Below are 19,501 nucleotides of genomic sequence, written 5' to 3'. Positions count from 1 at the left end.
CAGTAAATCCTTGTGTGGAAAAATAAATGTTTAAAACTGAGTATTCCGTGTATGCCATTCCTGTGATATCTCTACGGGTTAGTTGTATTATACAATTTAAACACATCAGTTTGATTCCTGTTTGGTCTAATACAGGTCACTACTTTTGTGGTTGTATTAAAATGTCAGTGTATTAAGTTTTTACAAAACAATTGCTCTAACCCTGTAGCTGTGCAGCCTGGATCTGCTCAAGAAACCCAGGTGCCCAGTTCTAGCCCAGATGTTGTGAACAGCTGGAGTCCAAGGGGGCACGCATTGAATTCCCTCAGAGGAGCAACTGTGGGCATCCCCAATCTAACAGAAATGTTGTTTATGAGCGCTTGCCTCCGGTTTCTCATTCAGTCAAATATAAAATGGACTCTATTCTGCTCTTTCTGGTCCCTTTCCTTTTCATGACTGGTCTGGCTAATACAGTGACAAGGCTTAAGTGGATGTTTGTAAACATTGCAAATGGCATTAAAATATTACTAATAATATAGCAAAGATCTCTGATGCATTTCCTGGAAAGAAACAGGTAACTACTCCCTTCCTGGCCTTTTTTTACCCCCCTAGTAAAACAGCTTGCAGCATCTGGGTCTGCCTTTTTAGCCTGGTATCTCAGGAATGTGGGAAGTAATATACTCGTGCTTCCTCTTGCATGCAATTTTGCATGCAGACAACAATTTGCTTGCTCAACACCTCTAATAAGGATTAATTAGCAATGTTTTAGGCAAGAAAACATCCTGAAATGCAAGAAAACTCACATTTTTATGGTCACATGTTTTTTGGTTAGGAAGGTGCTTAACTACAATGAAATTAAGACCTTGAGAAAGCTGAAGCTTTGACGCTGTTCAGATGAGGTTCTCTATGTGCTGTGCAGCTGTATCACATTCAGCCTTGAGAGGCTGGAGTGGCCATTTAATATGGCTTTTACCATCCCGGAGATGACCACTGTAAGCACCTGGGGACTTCCCAGTGCCTCTGAGAAAATGTTCATTGGTTGCAAATATCCCATTTCCAAGCCTGGCTTACATTGAGCGGGGGAGCACAGCCTGGTTTATTGCTCAGGAGATATTGGGACCAAAAGCTGACTGGTTTTCCTCATGCCTCCTTTGTCCCAGCTGTTTTAGGTCTGCTGTGATTTCATTTTTGACAACTGATAGCACTCGAAAAAAAGTGAAAAACCTTATTCTGTTCATCTGTTGATCTGTTATGGGTTTGATGCCACCTCTGTGTGGCGATCTGAGTTGTGGTAACACTGATGTGTGTTTAGGATGAGAGCCAGTATGAGACACAGGAAAAACCTAAGGTGTCTTTGCTGTGTCGTACAGGTACGACCATGGAAAAGAAACCTGAAGGATAGGATCACTGGTTTTGAAATTAGATTGTTCAAATCTATGAGATCTTCAAGGGATGTGGCATCTCAGTACGTAATCTCAAAGCAGAGGAGAGGGGAAGGAGGGCTGTAGTGCAGATGGGCCAGGACTTACGGAAGGGGAAGCCTAATGAATTTTTAAAATACACGGGTAACTTAAGTCAAAATAAGTCACACTATTAACTCGTCTGTACGTGTGCAGATTGTGTCACTTTGGTTTTGTACTTGAGAACAAAAACACTTGTACAAGTGCCATAGAAATACTTTTAGCTATCGGTACAATGAAGAGGATCTAAAAAAGAAAAAAAAAAACAAAACACATTACCTTAACACTCTTGGCCTCGATAACCTTATAACAGCCTTAAAAAAACACGCTGAGAGAGCTGGGGTTGTTCAGCCTGGAGATGAGAAGGCTCTGGGGAGACCTTAGAGCAGCTTCCAGAACTGCAGGGGCTAAAGGAAAGCTGGAGACGGGGCTCTTGATCAGGAAATGCAGGGACAGAACAAGGGCTAACGGTTTTAAGCTGGAAGAGGGGAGATTTGGATTAAATATTAGGAACTTTTTACTGTGAGGGTATTGAAGCACTGGCACGGGTTGCCCAGGGAAGCTGTGACTGCCCCATCCCTGGAGGTATTCAGCGCCAGGTTGGATGTGGCTTGGAGCAACCTGATCTAGTGGTATGTCCCTGCCCACGGCAGGGGCTGTGGAACTGGATGGGCTTGAAGGTCACTTCCAACCCAAACCATTCTGTTTCTATGAACCAAACACTGAAGGAATATTCTAAGCATCAGTAGGCTGTGTTCAACTTAACTCTTTCACAGCATGATTTCTGAGAACAACCTGTGCTGTATATTACTATTACAGGGTTTAATGCTGTTAAATAGCTGGAAACTTTACCTCTGCTAGAATTCGCAAGGATCTAAAGCACATGAAAATAAACCAGTTATTTTTAAAGTGGAATTATAGAATTAATCTTACCAGGTTTTTGGAAACTTTCACAATCTCAAAGCTGAAAGTTTGGTTTGGAAGCATGTGCCTGAAGTGCCATTTCTGCAGATCAAATGCAGCGTCGTTAATCTCATAATTGCTGAGGTTTCTGAGAAGTGCCAGTTCCCGCTCCTGTGTGCTTGCATACAGAAGGTGTTTAAAGCCATGGAGCTCCAGAGCTTCGCTTGTGTGGGAGGAGCCCGACACTAGAAGCTCCCACCTTGGACTGGTGCTCCTTGAGCATCCAGGTGTGACGCTCGGACTGCAATGCTCAAGGCAGGGCTCTGCCACCGAGGAATCTGCGGTGTCATTTCAGCTTCTTCGTGCCATGCTCACAGCTGAGCCAAGCTCCTGTCTCTGAGCAGTAGCCCAGAGGGAGATACTGTGAGACTGACAGGTGATGGAGGGGGGCAAAATTCCATGCTCACCCTCAAACCTGCCGCTCTTGACCCACAGCTGGTGAATTAGAGTAGCGATAATGAGCAGAAATTAGGGAGGGGAAGAAGAAGGAAAAACCAAAGCAAACCCTTCCCCCAAACAGTAAGTAACGTTAAATGTAAGAGTTTTAGTATTGTCCTACACAAGAAACAAACAAGGTACCTGCTAGCTGAGCATTCGACCATTTTGCTCTGTTAAGTCACAGACAATAATGCAGAATCAATTTGCAGTATAGCAGCTGAAAAATGCCCGTAGCCTTTATATATCTTTTACAGAAAAATAAACAGCAACCTCAAAACACAGCCAGGTGGCAGGAGGGTTCACCAGGCAATTGTGGAATGGTGTGGTGGGGGGCAGTAGGGTTCACCTGGTGGGCTTGGAATGGTGTATCATTAGAGCTGGAGGTCATTTCCAGCCTTGGTTGTGACCTTTGGATGGATGTGTTGCTTTCCACTTGCTCAGTTACAAACTGGAGGTATCTGTCTGTTTTGCAATCTACTTAAGATTAGTGCCAAATTATTCACATTATAACTGGCAATAAATAGGACAGTGTGTTGTTTATGAAAATACCATATACAGTTTATTAATGTTTTGGATTTATTGCCAAGGTTTGTCTTTCTTCCCAAAAGTCTGGCTCACACACTATGTGTACAGCAGAGAAAAGCTGAAACCTCACTACAGGACAGAACAACTTTAGTTTAAAAAAAAAACAACCAAGGAGAGCAGAGGAGAGGCTGGATTCTGATGGCTTCTGACAGTTCACCAGAAGCACAATTACAGTGTGCAACAGAGTGGTATTGATTCTACAGGACAACCCCTGATAGCATTCTTTATTGCCAAAAGAAAATGCCAGTGCTACCGAAACCCATTAAATGCTCGCACCTCGCAATCAAAGATACTTTGGTGCGTGTGCATGCGTATCTACGTGCGTGTTTGTACAGAGATTTTTTTTTTTCCTTAGCTTCTGTGTGCTTTTTACGGAGATTTGCTCATCCTGTGATTTGCCAGAAGTAGCCAGGAGGAGAGTTTAATCCTGTTTGCTGTTGCAAGACTGTCGAACAGTCGACTTCTGGTGCTCCAACAATGTGATGGACTTTTCAGAATTTTCTAAGTTTCTGAGCAGAGTCTCTAGACGCCTTTTGATTTTCTTCTGATCCTCGATGGCACATCCAATGACCACAGACTGAAATTTCTGATCGATGGGTCCTGCTGGCACATCAGATGTGCACGCACCATAAAGCGACATTAAGCGGATTTTGGCATCTTCCAAATCATCTAGAAGTTTATTGACAATTTCATCGATCATCTTCGTGGCGTGGAGTAGAGATTCCTGCTGCTGGGCGTTTCGGATGGTTTCTACAGAAACCTCCACAGTGAGAGTTCGACCCATCAGGCGATTGGCAGTCAAATTAAGTTCTTCTCTCTCACCTAAATCAAAACCAAGAAAGTATTCTAGGTTTTAGGTGAATACTTTCCTCTGCAAAGAACATCATGAAAACAATTGAACTGCTACAGCTTTGCAATAAACAAGGTTGGTTTTTTTAAGTAATTGGCAATTCACAAGATCTCCAGGGGCCAGAAATGAGTTTTTTGCATTTGCCTAAATCCTGCTGATTTCACAGAAGCTTGCGTCTTCTGATTTGAAAGGAGGCTTTAAGCTCTACTAAAAATGTAAGCAATGCTTTTCGGCTGCTGACACAGTGCTTGCTGTGTCACATTAAAGAAAAGCATACAATGTTATCGGGAAATGTGATTCATTAACAGAACAGGCACATTAAGGACCTTGTCTGCTACTGTGGGAGAGGTTTAAACAGTGCCCCAGAAGGCCATAAAGAGAAAACTGATTTCTGACTGCCAGGTGCAATTAGGGGCCATGAAAAAAGTGGTTCTTTATTTTCTGAAAACTTAGGGGTTTTCCTAAAATATGGACAGAACATATTTGGCGTGTAGGCTTTTGAAGAGCCAAAAAACCAGTAATTTAAAGCCCCTGATATGAAACGTACAAATTTAGGGAATACATTTAAAGCCGTATATCACGCGATCATGACAACTTTAATCATCGGATTCTTGCAGGCTGTACACTTTGTAGCACTCATGCCTGTCCAGTAGTCAAAGCCATTAGTATTTTTCAACTATATTTAATCATTGTCATTATTATCAACTTCTCTCCCTCAGCTGAACTATAGTAGCCCTGACTTTGAAAATAAATCAGTGAACGGAGTCTGGGCTTTCACATACACGACTGATATTCATGGCCAACAATCCAGCTGAGCAGTATGTGAATTTACACAGGCAAGAAAAAGGAGATCCCAGGGTAAGAGGTCCCTTCAGTGACCTCATCTGGCTCCAATGCCCGTATCTCTACCAGCAGCAAGCGATCCAATGGAGCTGCTGCTCCCTAAGGCAATGGCTGTTTTGACTGCGGGTCAGTTGGGAGCGTATGGCAAAGCAGCTTCTCACCTTCACTGATGTGTCTCATATCCTGGCTGTTCTGGATATTGTGGATCATTTCTAGCAGGATTTCTTTCTCTTGTTCCATAGCAGATGCTGCATCACGGAAAGCCTCTACCCTGAACATGGTTGAACCAAACAAAAAGTTTAAATAATAAAATAGCTGCTCAGCTATATAGCTGCCAAGAACTGGTTTTGTAGCTTAAGAAGTGCAGTCAGTTCTTAATTATCCATGAGCCAAACTCTCTGGTTTCATGACCTTCTCCTGTATCTTAACTTCACTTTTAAAGACTCAATGTAATTTTAAAAAATAAACAAATGGTGAAAAAAAAAATCACCCTGGAAGAAACAGTAATTCGATCAGTCTTAAATCTTTTATTGTACTGACAATGTTCTATCCTACTCCATGGTCAGCCTGGCAATACCGCAGCCTCACAGCAGAAAGTCCTAAGTGGCAAATTGGCAATTACTATCAGCTGCTTAACTAGAAGCAAAATGGACCGAATCCCCGCCAGGGAACTTTGGCAGAAGGCTGCAGCTGTAGGGATGGAGGCAGGGAGGTGGACTGGCTCTCTCACCACCTCCAGGCCAGCAGGGCAGAACCCCAACAACCCACCTGCAAAGCAACAAACGCTCCAGAAAACTCCGACGCCACCCTGTAGCCAAACAACCCATTTCACAAGGGAGAGAAAAAGGCAAGAGGGACAAAGCTCACACACACTTTACTAATCTAACAAGGGCTTCTCCCTTAGTGGTGTGCCTTAGTTGCTGGAAAAAGATGTTGGACCACCAGCTCTTATGGTCACTGGTGTTTTCCATGCAGAGATGCTCACTGTGATTCACACAGGGAGGAGTCTTGTGAGGGAGCAGCTCCTATTTCTCGGCTTGCAGGGAAGCAGGAAACCCAATTCCTCCCAAACAGGACCCCTACTCCAGTCCTGTTCACTGTGATGAAACTCAAATGTCACGCAGGGAGGGGAAAAGCCCATCAGAAACTGCTCTCCCTGATAACTGCTCAGTCTCAGTAAGTCTCGTGGTTTCATGCCCATAGTCTGCCTTCCTTGTGGCATCAGCTGCAGACCCCTCTGGCCGTGGGTGATGTGAAAATGCCATACTAGAAATTTAAGTTCCTTAATTCACGTCTTATTCCATGCCATGGTTTTAGGGAGAGGAAAAAGCCCGTCTGGGAACTGTCTACTTGGGAGACTGAAGGCAACAAGGAAACGTTCTCCCTTCCCTGGCTTTGCCCCGGAGGCTGGAGGGTAGGGGCTTGCAGAGCCAAGCTGCAACCAGCTGCGAGAGTTGTGCCAAAAAACATCAACTCTGCATTCGCATACCCCACAGAAAAGCAGAACATCCCGTGAACCTGGCTGATGGATTTGGATGCTTGCAAGACCCAGCCGGGGAGGTCTGGCTGCTGTAAACAGCACGGGTATTCATCCATCCTGACATGTTTATTAAACCTGGCCAGGAAAGGGAAAACAAAACATTGTTAAGTCCCTTAGATGCTCTACGGTCTTCTACATTACGGGACGCTGCCCCAAAATGGTGATGGGTTCATTGCTGCTTCTGTGGAAGAAGGCTTGTCTCTGGACATAGGTATGGAGCTGCTGCTCCTTCCTCGAAAGCTGACGAGGGCAGGCAACTTAGGAGAAACAGCAATAAAAGCAGGCAAAAGGAGGCAGAATGGGAGCATCTAAGCGTATAAATAGCCACACTTTACAGGCAGCCCGCTCACAAAATAGTTCTGATTTACAAAACATTTAGCCTGGTTTAGTCAGTGAAAGCAGAAGCTTTGGGCCTCGCCTTTAATGTTTGTTCTGAGAAAGAGTGGGAAAAGTTAATGCAATGCAAATTCTTGCCGAGAGCAAATACTTTTAATTATTATTTTGGACTGGTTAGGAAGAGCGGAGAGGCAGGTAGAGTCATTTCATACTTCAGACGTCTGCACTTTGTAATTTAGGAAGTCTGGCAATATTTTCATAGATGCCTCGCCATGCCTTTATAAAAGCTTGTATTTTCACAATTTAAAAAATGCACTGTGGTTGTAAGAAAGCTTAAAATCAAAATTTGGAAGTGCAGAATTTCAATTTTAATAGTGTTTTAAAATCTGCTTCATTAGACCATTGTACTGACTTAAAAACCAAAGATCTGCCTTCAGCGCATGGCTAAATCCCCAACTGCCACAGGCTTTGCTGTGTCCTATGAAGAATGTGGAAAACCTGCATTGCAGAGATGCATCCTGAATTGATGCAATTCAAAAGAGTGCTTAAAACATCACTGCTTCCAAAAGCCAGCTACTGGCATGCAAGGTAGGACCTAAATGCCAAATGACCAGAATTAATCATCGTATAATGCAAAAAAACACTCTCATTATTTACGAAGTAGGACTTCGGTTGACATTATTTTCTAGAAAGTCATATAACCAAATCTTGAGAACTATTTTATTTGCAATAATTGCTTCTTGGGAATTACGTTAACCACTTTTTAAACTGCAATACAGAGTGCCACACAACTCAAATCCACTGGGATTTTAATTTTAGTGTATTTGCCTCCATAAAGAGCAGTAAAAATAAGCACCAACTTTGGAACCGCGTAACAGCACGTGAAGGAGGAGCAGCAGCTCCTACAGTCAGAGGAAAGGGACAGGGAAGCAGCGCATCGACAACCTCACCCCTCTGCTATTCCTTCTAAAAATTTCTGTCTTAACCAATGTGGTCGCCAAGCCACTCTCCATGATATTTGAAAAGTCATGGCAGTCAGGAGAAGTCCCTGGTGACTGGGAGAAGGGTAACATTGTGCCCAGTTTTAAAAAGGGGTAGGAAAGATGACCCTGGGAACTACCAACTAACTGACGACCCTGGCAACTACCATCCCAAGGACGAGATGTCATCCAGAGGGACATGGGCAGAGGGACCAGTTTTAAAAAGGGTAGAAAAGACGACCCTGGGAACTACTAACCTGTCATCCTCACCTCTGTGCCTGGGAAGATCACGGAACAGATCCTCCTAGAAGCTATGCTAAAGCACCTGGAGGACAGGGAGGTGACTAATGGCAGCCAGCATGGCTTCACCAGGGGCAAGTTCTGTTTGACCAACTTGGTGGCTTTCTGTGATGGGGTAAGCGCAGCAGTGGACACGGGTAAACCAATGGATGTGATCTATCTAGACTTCTGTAAAGCCTTTGACATGGTCCCCCACAACATCCTTCTCTCTAAATCAGAGAGATATGGATTTGATGGGTGGACTGTTTGGTGGATAAGAAACAGGTTGGATGGTCATTATTTGGAGAGTACTGGTCAATGGCTCAAAGTCCAGATGGAGATCCGTGACGAGGGGTGTCCCTCAGGGGTCCATACTGGGACTGGTGCTGTTCAATATTTTTATCAATGATATTGACAGTGAGATTGAGTGCACCCTCAGCAAGTCTGCGGATGACACCAAGCTGAGTGGTGTAGTTGCCACACCGGAAGGACGGGATGTCATCCAGAGGGACCTGGACAGGCTGGAGAAGTGGGCCTCTGAGAGACAGTCTGAGAGAGTTGGGGCTATTCAGTCTGGAGAAGAGAAGGCTCAGAGGAGACCTTATAGCGACCTTCCAGTACCTGAAGGGGCTACAAGAAAGCTGTGTAGGGACTGTTCACAAAGGATTGTGGTGATAGGGCAAGGGGGAATGGGTATGAACTGGAGAGGGGCAGTTTTAGACTAGACATAAGGGAGAATTTCTTCTCTATGAGAGTAGCGAGGCATTGGCACAGGTTACTCAGGGAAGTTGTGGCTGTCCCATCGCTGGAGGTGTTCAAGGCCAGGTTGGATGGGGCTTTGGGCAGCCTGAAATAGTGGGACGTGTTCCTGCCCATGGCAGGGGGGTTGGAACCGGATGATCTTTAAGGCCCCTTCCAACCCAAACTATTCTATGGTCCTATGAATTATGAGGTGTGGGATGGGACTAAATAGCCCTGAAATTAAACTCCTCGGCATTCAGAGGTCTCTCAAGGGTAGGCTGCAGGTGAGGTGTGATAGCACCTCAGCAGCCAGCCAGACATCAAGCTGCAGTTGCATGCAGTAGGGAAATGGCCTGAGAAAGGCAAGACCATGGAGCAGAGGCAAGGCCAGCTGCCAGGGACCTGGATCGCATAGAGGTCAACAAAAGGAGATAGGATCATTTCAGAACAGCGCTCTAGGAGAAAAATACCAAATCCCATGGAAACGGCGGATGTCAACCTCATGAAAATAGTGCTCCCAGACTAGGGGGCGGGTTTCTCAAGGACCTCCCACCACTTCCCCTTATTTCACCACCCCAGCTTGTAGCAAAGTCTCCAGGTGCCTGCCCCGGCACTGGGATGGATCCCACTAGGTCCTCCTTTTCCCCAGTTCTCAGCAGCCCCTGCAAGCACAGCACACCTTCCCTCCTTACTCGCCCTGAGAGCGTCAGGTCAACACCTTGCAGTTGGCTCTCAACTTCTTTCCTTAAATCTGATTCAACGTCATAGGTCTGTGTAAATCTTTACTTTCTTGAGGTGGGGGACTGAAAGGAAGATAAACATCTAGTGGAAGTGACTGCCATGGAAAACGGTGGAAGTACAGTCCAAGCCTCAAAAAAAACAACGAGGAATAGAAGGCAAAGAAAAGCAAAGGCAAAATACTCATATTTGTGTCCAATTATCAATTATCTTGGTGCAGCAGCATATTCGTTTATCCAACAGATGAAAATAACTGATCATATTTTTACTTGGAGCATATTCGTCACTTTGAACATCAACTACAAATTCTATCCATTACCTAAGACTAAAAAAACATTCCTTACTTCCGATTTTCTCTGGTCCAAGAGCAATTGGCCACATGACGCCTTTCTTTCCTACATACCATTTACATGAGCAGAGCATTCCCCTGCGGAACAGGTGGACCAGCCTGCCTTTTTGTTTCCAGATGAGAAACTCAATACCCACTTTCTTATGACAGCTGCAACAACTTGGTCCTTTAAACTGACTGACTGACTTAAATAGCTCACTATAAAACTTCTGCACTGGAGATGCAGATAAGTTTTCAAAGGAAATAAGACACATCTGAAGATGGGGCAGCTTTTTTCCTGAAACAGAGCTGAGCGCACTGGATGGAGACAAAAGCAGGGAGGTTCACCCCGGCATCCTCAGCTGCTCAAACTGAGTTAGTGTTCTCAGGTGAACATACAAATGAGTGGTGGGGGGATATGGTTATTCCAAAGGAGAACAGGAGAAAAAGTACAAAAAATTAAGCTTAAAAAAACCCTAACAAACCCAAGAGTCTGACTTATCCCATGTATCATTGCACCTAGGACTGCGTGTTCACTCAATACAACCATCAGAACGCAGTGACTCATAAATAAAGACTCTAGTCCCGCTTCCAGCTGCTCCAGAGATGTCTTGGCACTCTGTGGCAGTGAGGACAACATGAAAGTCCAAGCCCATACAAAGGACCAATGTGCCCCACTCACCACCCTGCCAGGGGCTTGTTCCCAGATAGCCAAATTTTTCCCGCTCACTTTCCCTACAGAAGAGAGTGCCTCTGCAAAGACCTAGCGGGAGGTATAAAAATACCCCACTACTGTCAGGAAAGCACCTCTTGCAGTGGAAAGGAATGGAGAAGAGGGAAAGCTGTTCAAGCCAGAGCATTTCCACTGGGACAAGGGTTGCCATAGGGTTCAGCTGACTGTAAGCAATTTGACAACTGAGGCTTGTCAAGGGGTTTAATTAGGGCTGTGGTTCACATTGACAAACTTTTACTTATTATAAACAACATCTCAAGGGTCTATAGCGAAGTTAAACCAGCTGGAGAAGAAGTGTGGAAACTCTTCTTCCTGTCATTCAAGTAACACTGAAATAAGGCATGTTGATAAGTTGTGCATGGAAAAAAAGAATAAGACTTCAGTAACTTTAATCAAAGTAGCTGAGCTATTTTTTGTCACTGTTCCACGTTCAGAGCTATGCCTGTTTGAAGGACCCAGAGCAAACTGGGAAGTTTTATTTGGGGTATATTTTCTCGTTAACCAAACCGTCTGCTTTGTTTCAGAGTCGCTCAGCAAATTTAAAACACATTTTTGCATATTCTGATGCTCATTTTGTGATCATATATTCATGCGCTAGACCTGGATGTGAGCGGCAAGACTTGTTTGCAGACCGTGATTTTGTTTAGTCAAATACAGAGAAGTCTGTGAAGGACTTCAAGGAGATTTAATCAAGCTAAGTGAAAGGCTAATATAATAGTCCATGAAGTCCACTCCTGAATAATGCAAAGTAACGCTGTTACTTTGGGGAAAAGGCAATTCCTGTATCCCACAGAGCTTTTTTAATTACAGGCAAGTCCTAGAAGCATTCTGGGTGGTTCTGTGAAAGCTGCTGATCAATATGCAGCTGTAATGAAGGAAAGGGCGTGTTGAAACAGTACCGACAGGAGGTGAATCAGTGGTACACCCTGCGCATCCATCCACCTCAGAAAGGACACTGTGTAATTAGGCAGAGCTGAGAGGATGAAGATGATGATTAAAGGCAAAGAACGGTCTCTCATGCTGCCAAACTGGGAAAAAAAACAAATGGGATTATCTGGGGAACATCAAGTAGCAGGAAGAGATGGGACAGGTCTTGGCACAATGATGAAACAGACATCGTATTTGCAATTACTTCAGAAAAGCACACCTAAACTACAGAATGAAACTACACCTCAGAAGGGAAGTGGACATAAACTGGGTCGTGACACCCCATCTGGAGTCCCGCGTCCAGTTCTGGAATCCTCAACATAAGAAGGATATGGAACTGTTGGAACAGGCCCAGAAGAGGCCATGAAGATGATCTGAGGGCTGGAGCACCTCCCATACAAGGACAGGCTGAGAGAGTTGGGGTTGTTCAGCCTCGAGAAGCTCCAAGACCTTATATTGATCTTCCAGTACCTGAAACAGGCTCCCAGAAACCTGAGGAGGGACTTTTTACAAGGGCCTGGAGTGAAAGGTCATGTGGGAATAGCTTTAAATTCGAAGAAGAAGATTTAGATTAGGCATTAGGAAGAAATTCTTCACGATGAGAGTGGTGAGGCACTGGCATAGGTTGCCCAGGGAAGCTGTGGCTGCCCCATCCCTGGAGGTGTTCAAGGCCAGGTTGGATGGGGTCTTGAGCAACCTGGTCTGGTGAGAACTGGAAATGGATGGGCTTTGAGGTCCCTTCCAACCCATTCCATGACTGGGTAAGAACATCCATAGCTGAACCACTAAGTGCAGAGGGAGCTCTGGGGCACACCAAGCTTCACGCACAGGCACGCGGGCCCTGTCAGAGCCTCTGCTCGCCCGCACACCCGCTGAGCCCTCGGCTTCCCTGCCCGCTGCTGTGCGACGGCTACTCCAGGGCCAGAGGATAGGGTGGGATGGGATGGGGCCAGGACCCCGGGCTGGGCACACGCCGGCCACTGCTGCCCACACCGCTACCAACCTGCCAAGGGTCCTCAAACAGAAACAGATCCTAAAAACCCTGTGTACTTCCTCTGGAAAATGCCTATTCCACACATTCACATGCGCGCTCCCTTCTTCTCGCGTTTCCAGGCTACACTGCTTCACCTCAGGGATCTGGTTTAGTTACCGCACGGGTACGGCTGGGCTGGCTGATCAAAAAAGTCTTCTCCAACCTAGGGATTCTATGACCTCAGAGCAGCACCTGCCATTTTGAACTCATTCTCAATGGAGGGGACCCTTTTTTTCCCCTCCACCACATCAGGAAACCTCTTCCCCTTGCTGGGAGGCTGCCAGCACCATCGGCTCTGGGCCAGGCGGCTCCTGGGACCTGCAGTGCCCAGCTCCTGCCCCCCAGCTCCTGCCCCTCAGCCCCAGCTCCTGCCACCCAGCTCCTGCCCCCCTCAGTCCCAGCTCCTGCCCCTCCAGTCCCAGCTCCTGCCCCCCTCAGTCCCAGCTCCTGCCCCCCTCAGTCCCAGCTCCTGCCCCTCCAGTCCCAGCTCCTGCCCCCCTCAGTCCCAGCTCCTGCCCCCCTCAGCCCCAGCTCCTGCCCCCCTCAGCCCCAGCTCCTGCCCCCAACTCCCAGCTCCTGCCCTCCAGTCCCAGCTCCTGCCCCTCCAGTCCCAGCTCCTGCCCCTCCAGTCCCAGCTCCTGCCCCCCCCAGTCCCAGCTCCTGCCCCTCCAGTCCCAGCTCCTGCCCCTCAGCCCCGCACAGCCCTGCTCCACCACCTCCAAACCTGCCAGCCCCGCAAACCCCTGTCCCGCAAACCCCAGCCTCTGCCCCGCAATCCCCTACCCCGCGCGTGGAGCCGCAGCCTCAGCTCCAGCCCGCCCGGCCCCCGCCCCGCCAGCCCCAGCCTCTGCCCGCCCGGCTCCGCAGCGCCTGCACCGACAGCTCCAGCCCCGCAGCTCCGCAGCGTCCCGTGAGCTCCAGACCCTGCACCCCAGCCTCAGCTCCAGCTCCATCCCTCCCAGCTCCATCCCCCCCAGCTCCTGCGCCCTCAGTTTCCCGGCTCCTGCACCTCCCGCCCTCCGGCTCCTGCACCCCCAGTTTCTGCTCCTATACCCCGAGACCCCCGGCTCCTGCCCCCCCCAGCTCCAGCTCTAGCACCCCGTACTCCCCGGCCCCTGCTCCTGCACCCCGAGACTCCCAGCTCCTGCCCCCCAGCTCCAGCTCCTACCCCCCCAGCTCCAGCTCCTACCCTCCAGCTCCTGCACCCCCAGCTCCAGCTCTAGCATCCCCTGGCCCCCGGCTCCTGCTCCTGCACCCCGAGACCCCCAGCTCCAGCCCCTCCAGCTCCAGCTCCTGCACCTCCAGCTCTAGCACCCCCAGCTCTAGCACCCCTTGCCCCCCAGCTCCTGGTCCTGTACCCCAAGAGACCCCCGGCTCCTACACCTCCAGCTCCTGCACCCCCAGTTCCTGCCCCCCGGCTCCTGCTCCTGCCCCCCCCCCCCCCCCGCTGCGGCTCCTGCACCTCCAGCTCTAGCACCCCCTGCCCCCCAGCTCCTGCTCCTGTACCCCGAGACTCCCAGCTCCTGCACCCCCGCCTCCAGCCCTGTGCTCTCCAGCTCCTGCAGCCCCAGCTCCAGCCCTTGCTCTCCAGCTCCTGCCCCCCCAGCTCCTGCCCCCCGGCCGCCGCACCTGAGCTCCAGCTGGTCGAGGTTCTCGAGCAGGCGGCTGGAGCGGTCCGCCATGGAGGTAGAGCGGTAGAAGCGCCCTCGGAGCTGCCCGCCCGCCGCCTGCTGCTGCTGCTGCTGTTGCTGCTGTTGCTGCTGCTGCTGCTGCTGCTCGCTCGCCTTTGCGCTGATCCTGGCCTGAGCCATAACGCCCGCCCGCTGCCCGCGGCCGCTCCCTCCCCGCGTCCCGACTGCCCGCGCCCCAGAGCCCGGGGAGGAGCCGCCCCGCCCCGCCCGCGGCACCGGGGAGGCACGGGGAGGGGGGGATGGGGGAGAGGGGGCATGGGGTCAGTAGGGAGTCGGGAATGACGGGATCCTAGAGTGCTGGAATTGTGGAACCATAGAATCCTAAAATCATCAAATCCTAGAATCTTGGAATCATAGAATCCTACAATCATCTAATCCTAGAATCTTGGAATCATGGAATCATAGCATCCTACAATCATTTAATCCTAGAATCTATGAATCCAGGAACTGTGGAATCATAGAATCAGGTAATCAAGGAATCATGGAATCAGAACCATAGACTTATGGAATCATAGAATCAGGGAATCATGTAATCAGAATCAGAATAGTAGAATTCTGAAATCATTGAATCCCAAGATCTTGGAATCAGAACCATAGAGTCTTAAAATCATTGAAACTTAGAATCTTTGAATCCAGGAATCGGGGAATCCAGAAAGCATGTAATCATGTAATCATAGAATCATGGAATAGTAGAATCCTGAAATCCTGGAATCCTAGAACCATGTAATCATGGAATCAGAGCCATAGACTTGTGAAATTGTCAGATCATATAATTAGGGAATCCTAGAATCATGAACTCGTACAATCCTAAAATCATCAAATCATAGAATCACAGAATCCTAAAATATTTGAATCCTAGAATACTGGAATCCAAGAATTCTTTAATCATATAATCAGGGAATCATGGAATCAGAATAATAGACTCATTAAAGCATGGAATCATAGAACCAGGGAATCATGGAGTCATGTAATCGAAATCATAGACTTGTGACATTGTGAGATCATATAATTAGGGAATCATGGAGTCAGAATAGTAGAATTCTAAAATCATGGAATTGTAGAATAATAGAATCCTAAAATAATTTAATCTTAGAATCTTGGAATCGTAGAATCATAGAATCCTAAAATAATTTAATCCTAGAATCTCTGAATCCAGCGGTTGTGGAATCATATCATCAGGGAATCGTGGAATCATGTAATCATAATCATAGACTCATGAAATTGTCAGATCATATAATTAGGGAATTGTGGAGTCAGAATCATAGAATCCTAGAATCGTGGAATCATAGATTCATGGAATCCTAAAATAATATAATCCCAGAATCTTTGAATCCAGGCATCGTGGAGTCATGTAATCAGAATAATTGAATGGAGAAATTGTGGAATCATGGAATCATAATCATAGACTAGTGAAATTGTGGGATCATATAATAAGGGAATAATGGAGTCAGAATCATAGAACACTAGAATCATGGAATAATTGAATGAGGGAATCATAGAATCATAGGATCCTAAAATCATTGAATCCTAGAATATCTGAATCCAGGAATTGGTGAATCATATAATCATGGAATCATAAACTTGTGAAATTGTGGGAACATATAATAAGGGAATTGTGGAATCAGAATCGTAGACTCATAGAATCCTAAAATATTTTAATCCCTGACTTGGAATGGTCTTGGAATCATAGAATCCTAAAACCATTGAATTCTAGAATCTGTAAATCCAGGAATCATGGAATCTTGTAATCACACTCATAGACTTGTGAAATCATGGAATCATATAATTGGGGAATCATGAAATCAGAATCGTAGAATCCTAGTATCATGGAATTGCAGAATCATAGAATCCTAAAATAATTTAATCCTAGAATCGCTGAATCCAGGGGTTGTGGAATCATATCATCAGGGAATTGTGGAATCATGTAATCATAATCATAGACTCATGAAATTGTGGGATCATATAATTAGGGAATTGTAGAATCAGAACCACAGAATCCTAGAATCATGGAATCCTAGAATCTTTGAATCAGGGAATTGTAGAATCATGAAATCAGAACCATAGACTTGTGACATTGTGGGATCATATAATTAGGGAATAATGGAATCAGAATAATAGAATCCTAGAATCATTAAATCATAGAATCCTAACATCATTGAATCCCAGAATCTTTGAATAAAGGAATCGTGGAATCATAGAATCAGGAAATAGTGAATCATGTAATCAGAATAATAGACTTATGGAATCATGGAATCATAGAATCAGGGAATCATGTAATCAGAATAAGAATAGTAGAATCCTAAAATCATTGAATCCTAATATCTTGGAATCATAGAGTCCTAAAATCACTGAAACCTAGAATCATTGAATCCAGGAATCAGGGAATCCAGAAAGCATGTAATCATGTAATCATAGAATAATGGAATCATGGAATAGTAGAATCCTAAAATCCTGGAATCTTAGAACCAAGTAATCATAGAATTGTAGAATCATACAATGGTTTGAGTTGGAAGGGACCTCAAAGCTCATGCAGTTTCAACCCCCCTGCCTTGGGCAGGGACACCTCCCACCAGAGCAAGTTGCTCAAAGCCCCATCCATCCTGGCCTTGAGCACTTCCAGGGATGGGGCAGCCACAGCTTCCCTGGGAAACCTGTGCCAATGCCTCACCACCTTCATCACAAAGAATTTTTTCCTTATGTCTCATCTAAATCTTCCCCCCCTCCAATTTAAAGCCATTCCCCCCTCCTCCCATCACTGCACACCCTCGGAAAAAGCCCTTGCCCAGCTTTCCCGTAGCCCCTTCAGGTACTGGAGGCTGCTCTAAGGTTTCCCTGGAGCCTTCTCTTCTCCCAGCCGAATAACCCCAACTTTCTCAGCCTGTCCTCATGGGGAAGGTGCTTCAGATCTCTCCTCATCTTTGTAGCCTCCTCTGGACACATTCCAACAGTTCCATATCCTTCTCATGTTAAGGATTCCAGAACTGGACACAGTACTCCAGATGAGGTCTCCCAAGAGAGGAACAGAGGGGCAGAATCCCGTCCCTCGCCCTGCTGGCCACGCTGCTTTGGATGCAGCCCAGGACATCGTTGGTCTTCTGAGCTGTGAGAGCACACTGTCGGCTCATGTCGAGCTTCTCATCCACCAGCACCCCCAAGCCCTTCTCCGCAGGGCTGCTCTCTGTCAACTTGACCCCATCCTGTATTGATACCGCAGTTGGGCCAGGGTTCAGACGGGTCACATACAGAGATTAAACCCACTGAGGACAGTTGTTTCCTGCGATTACCGATGCCTCAGTTTCACCCCGTGCCCTGTCCTGCCCGAGCAGTGAGAAGCCACCACCTCCCCCTCCACAGGGCAGCTGTGCGGCACCTCAGTTTCTCCCTGTGCCCTTCCTGAGGCGCAGAGAGACCCCGAGGTGGCCCTGTCCTGCCCAAAGGACCAAAACTTGGACCAGCTGAATGCAGCATAAACTCTGTCTCCTGCTAAACCCAGAGCTGAGGGAGGAGGAATGAGGTTTTTGATAGCTACACACGCCTTGTTTGAGGCTGTAACTTTCAGTGTGAGGAGAACACAAGAAACACCACCACCGCCTGTTTTTGTATAAAGCCATCAAAACAAGTGAGTGCACAGCTGAAACTTCTGAAAGCACAAGAAATGGGAGAAAACAAGGAACGCTTTAAAAATCCAGAAGCCTATTTAGGAGAATCTGAGAAAAGTTGGAAAAAAGTAAAGAGACAACCCTTACTGCAAGCAGAACCTGAACAGCATCCCTCAAAACAAGATACCGGAGATACTGCCACTGATAGGATATCGTTCTGATGCCGACTCTAAGAGCTCCCTGACTGCTTGCAGAAGTGAAGCCATTCTACCAGCCTTTATTGTCCAAAATAATACAAAAGCTTACTGGAAACAAAATTGTTTCATGTTCTCTCTCTATGCCAATAATAATAATAAAAAAACCTATCCGACTGCTTCATGGCAGCCAGTGCAGGGAATCCACACCTGGTAGTGACTTGCTCCAAGACTGTATTTAACTTGTCTGTACAGAACAGCACCTTCTCTCTCTCGCAAGCACCCACCACACTGCCTTACCAACAACTCACATGGAATCTCTCATACTTCAGGTTCCTGCTGGGAGCATTGGTTCCAGCAATCCAAGTCACTTTTGCTTGCCACTACTGTTCACAAAGGCTTGTGGGGATAGTACCAGGGGGAACAGGTATAAACTGGAGAGGGGCAGATTTAGACTGGACATAAGGAAGAATTTCTTCACCATGAGAGTGGTGAGGCACTGGCCCAGGTTGCCCAGGGAAGCTGTGGCTGCCCCATCCCTGGAGGTGCTCCAGGCCAGGTTGGATGGGGCCTTGGGCAGCCTGAGCCAGTGGGATGTCCCTGCCCATGGCAGGGGGGTTGGAACTGGATGATCTTTAAGGACCCTTCCAACCCAAACCATTCTGTGATTCTACTGTGAGTGTTTAAAAAGGAATTTGCTCCAGGTTTGGGAAGACAGCAATTTTTGGCATACAGCTAAGACAGACTTTGTTGCACGGGGATATTATTTTGTATGCTCATCGAGCTGGGATTCAAAATAGCTGTTTTCTCAGGCTTGTCCATTCAGAATGATATCATGTCCCAAGCGCTCTCGTTACATAAATTGCCTGAGTTTTCTTTGGTTTACATCTTATCCAAGTAATGCTCATTGCCCATGAGCTCATGGAAATAACCTCATTTGAACAATTGTTCCATCCATCTTTCTACAGCCCTCGTAGAAGATAATTAAAAACCACTTCCCACCCCAAACACCTACAAACAGAAACCATTTGTAGCCATGGCACAATGGCACAACCTAAGTTTTTCCTAGGATCCTTTTTTTCTCCATGTTAATTTATTAACATAAATCAATTAGATTTGATTTAAAAAGCAGAAATCAAAATAGCTGAACAGCTATGAACATTTTTTTAACTTGCACAGGGGTTTAATTCCCACTGATAGAAGCTCCAATGAAACACAGGCATAGAACAGCTCTAGTTGTGTCCACATGTATCCCATACAACAG

General features: G+C 46.7%; 1 protein-coding gene across 1 annotated transcript; it reads right to left on the bottom strand.

The window, feature by feature from the left end:
- Nucleotides 1-5: 5 nt before the first annotated feature.
- On the bottom strand, nt 6-14,579 carry BAG2 (BAG cochaperone 2). The gene is made up of 3 exons (XM_054062139.1): nt 14,383-14,579; nt 5,280-5,389; nt 6-4,247 (listed from the first exon to the last, which is right to left on the bottom strand). The coding sequence occupies exons 1-3, from the start codon at nt 14,562-14,564 to the stop codon at nt 3,847-3,849; spliced, it is 693 nt and encodes a 230-aa protein (XP_053918114.1). The 5' UTR covers nt 14,565-14,579; the 3' UTR covers nt 6-3,846.
- Nucleotides 14,580-19,501: the final 4,922 nt, after the last annotated feature.

Source organism: Cuculus canorus, chromosome 3 (genome assembly GCF_017976375.1).
Source record: "Cuculus canorus isolate bCucCan1 chromosome 3, bCucCan1.pri, whole genome shotgun sequence".
Taxonomy (NCBI): Eukaryota; Metazoa; Chordata; class Aves; order Cuculiformes; family Cuculidae; genus Cuculus; species Cuculus canorus.
Note: the sequence above shows the minus strand (reverse complement) of the source record. Positions and strands in the feature narration are given on the sequence as shown.